This window comes from Malania oleifera, chromosome 5 (genome assembly GCF_029873635.1).
Source record: "Malania oleifera isolate guangnan ecotype guangnan chromosome 5, ASM2987363v1, whole genome shotgun sequence".
NCBI classification, from domain to species: Eukaryota; Viridiplantae; Streptophyta; class Magnoliopsida; order Santalales; family Ximeniaceae; genus Malania; species Malania oleifera.
Genome location: NC_080421.1, coordinates 74,528,700 through 74,532,281, shown reverse-complemented (window position 1 = coordinate 74,532,281; position 3,582 = coordinate 74,528,700). Strand labels below are relative to the sequence as shown.

The 3,582-nt window shown below is 37.6% G+C and overlaps 1 protein-coding gene across 1 annotated transcript; it reads left to right on the top strand.

Annotated features, from left to right (window-relative positions):
* The first annotated feature begins 876 nt into the window (after positions 1-876).
* LOC131156006 (scarecrow-like protein 14) lies at positions 877-2,832 on the top strand. Its single transcript, XM_058109461.1, has one exon. It carries the CDS (start codon positions 877-879, stop codon positions 2,830-2,832), a length of 1,956 nt encoding a protein of 651 aa, XP_057965444.1.
* Positions 2,833-3,582: the final 750 nt, after the last annotated feature.

Here is a 3,582-nt window from a genome sequence, read left to right as displayed (position 1 = left end):
CGGTGAGCGAAACAACAATACAATTTGACTAGCTGGTTGATTTGAATTGTTTTTAAAACTATATTTTAGTTTTAAAGATAGATTTGGTCATTTAATTTGTATGTAAATTGTATATAACTTTTGAAACAATAAAATTATTTGAGTATATTTTTTTTGAATTATTAAATTATTTATTTTACATATATTTGTATTTTTTTTTAAATAATTAAATTATGTTGACATATTTATATCAAGAACAAAATTATCATTTTATTTATTTTTTCATATGTACATAACACTAATAGATAATTAGCTTAAGGTTTACCTTGTTACTAAATTTAAATTATAAGAGATTTTTTTTTTTTATAGTTTTAAGAAAAGATGAGAGTAGATTATCATTTTACTAAATTTTAACCCTTTCATTAATTACATTACGACAAAAGTAATCAATTAACTTTTGCCCGGCAACCACTACGGCCCATTGACCCATGAAAGCAGCGCAGGGGGACAAACAAGATCAGTGATTTTGAAACTCTCTCCTCCCCGGACGCAACCTTCGTCCATCCTCTCATCCTTTTGGAAAGAAGTCTTCTAACTCTTTTCGAAAGAAGTTCGTTCGTCCTCCTCTTTGCTCATTTTTCTACTTCTCTCTCTACTTTGATTCATAAAGAAGTCTTCTAACTCTTTTCGAAAGAGTTTGCAATCAAACTCTGGGGAATTTTTTTATTAATTATTTTCTGCAATTGCATAAACAGGTTCAAAATGAATGATGACAGAGCCTACGCCGGCTGACCATTGCCCTGGTTTTTTCACGAACAGACTCACTTTCAGTGACTACTGTTTGATACCAACTTCATGGGTTTGTCTTCCCTTCCATCGGAGCAAGCCCTGGGGTATATGGCTCCGACATCGACTGCGAATCCAGATGTAGATTCCGCCGTCGACGATGGCTTTTCTGATTCAGTTTTCCAATACATAGAGCAAATGCTTATGGAAGACGACCTGGACGAGGAGGGGAGCTTGTTGCTCGACCATGCGGCTCGCCGAGCTATCGAGAAACCGTTGTACGAAGCTATGGGTAAGAAGTATCCTCCCTCCCCTGCCCACCCACGCACTCTCGGCTGTCCTAATAATATTTGCCCTGATTGTAATGGTACCACTAGCAATTGTTCTGTTTCTCAGTCCAACACTTCAGAAATGAAAGGCGGGCTCAGTGGGAGTTTCGAAATGCATCCGCCTTTTCTAAGTACACTTAATTTTTGGAATACTATTAGCGAGGACAAGTACAAATTGCAGTTTCAAAGAGGCCAAGAGGAAGCTAGCAAGTTCCTTCCTCGTGAAAATCTTCTACTTGTTAATTTGGAAAACTCTAACACCAAGTTAACTCCAAAGTCGTCCAAGGACGATGACAGTCCTGATGCAAAGGAGGATGACAGGGAGTATTCGCCTGCTGTCGTGAGGGGAAAGAAGAATCATCAAAGGGAGGATACGGATGAAGAAGAAGGGAGGAGAAGAAAGCAGTTGGCGGTTTCAGGCGAAGAGGACGAGTTATCAGAGATGCTTGACAATGTTTTTCTCTTTCCACCTGAAGAAACTAAGAATACTGTTGAGTCGTTGCCGGACAGTAGTACAAGCGAATCGTTGCCGGTGCAGAATGTGGAAGCATGTGGTTTTAACCCTGGGAAGGGAGCAAGGAGAATAGGAAATGAAGAGCTAGTTGATTTGAGGGCTTATCTTGTTCAGTGTGCTCAGGATATTGCTGCTGAAGATTGGAGAACTGCAAACCAACGACTGAAGCAGATTAAACAGCACTCTTCTCCCTTCGGAAATGGGTTTCAGAGGTGTGCCCACTATTTTGCCAATGCCCTCGAAGCACGCTTGGCGGGCACTGGCAATCAAATTTATGCTGTTTTGTTTTCTAAGATACCATCAGCTGCGGCCATGCTGAAAGCTTACCGGTCTTTTGTTTCAGTCTGTCCAATTAGAAGGCTCTGTTTTTATTTTGCACATCACCACATTCTAAATTTAGCAAAAAAGGCGAGGGTGATTCATATTATAGATTTTGGTATCCTTTATGGGTTCCAATGGCCCATGATTATCCAAGATCTCTCAACCTTGGCTGGTGGGCCTCCCATGCTTCGTCTTACGGGTATAGAGTTTCCCAGACAAGGTTTTCGCTCAGCAAGAATAGTTGAGGACACTGGCCGCCGTCTAGCAACTTATTGTAAGCGCTTTAATGTCCCATTTGAGTATAATTCTATAGTAAAGAAATGGGAAACCATCCAAGCTAATGACCTCAAGATTGACAAAAATGAGGTCATCATTGTTAACTGCATATTCCGGCTTGAGACTGTGTTTGACGAGATTATTGCATTCAATAGTCCGAGAGATGTTATTCTAAACTTAATCCGGAAGATAAACCCAAATATATTCATTCATGGTGTTGTGAATGGACATTATAATGTCCCTTTCTTTGTTACACGGTTTCGAGAGACACTCTTCTACTACTTGGCAATGTTTGACATGATGGATACAAATTTTACCCGTGAAAGTCAAGACAGATTGATATTTGAAAGAGACTTTTATGGGATGCTAATTATGAATATTATAGCATGTGAGGGTTCAATGAGGTTTTTCAGACCCCAAACATACAAGCAATGGAAGGTTCAAAATATGAAAGCCGGGTTTAGGCAGCTCCGACTAGGCAAAGAACTTATGAACACATTGAGGGCTAAGGTAAAATCTAATTACCACAAAGATTTCTTGATTGATAAAGATGGCCAATGGGTGCTGCAAGGATGGAAAGGTCGAGTTTTGAATACTCTCTCTTGTTGGGTTTCAAATGATTCTTGAGGGCGCTTTTCAAAAACTCATAATCAGTGAACTAAGCTAGAAATTTTTCTAAAACTTGATTGAATTCATGCCTTATGTCCCATTGTTGCTAGTGGTTTTGTTGAAAATACGACATTGTTGTTTTTATGCTCTGTTTGTGGAGAAAATTCTCACCTAGAAAGAAGTATTCACTATAAAGAACAGAGTTGGGACTATGATTTTTGTAGTTAGAAGTTGGCTTGTGGTTGCTTGGATACACTAAGTTTGATTTTTATTTTATATAAAGCATCTACCCTTTTACCACTTAAGACTAGCCTAACTCTATCATTGCCTTTTGCCTTGAATTTGCAATTGGCAAATACTGCAAACAATGTAATGACATAAGAGAATTGTCTGTCATTTCTGTCGAGCTTTGGTAATTTAGACAAAAAAAATCACAAATTTCTTCATATGGCTTTACCACAATTGGAAAAAATATTTACAAAAAAAAAAAAAAAATTTGCAACATACTAACCCATGTTTGTACATGACCAATTAAATTCGATAACATCATCCCAAAGCTCATTTCAGCAATTTATATTTTTTAATATTCAGTATTCAAGTGCAACTTCTAACATATTAAGATAGACAACAAAAACAATGATCTTCATTGTGCATGGTTAAAAATGATGGTATGTAGCGCATGTAATCCTATGGAGGACTCCTATTTCTTTTTTCTTTTTTCAAAGATGATGATTGTTAAGATTGAATTGTCAAATTTAATCAAGAACA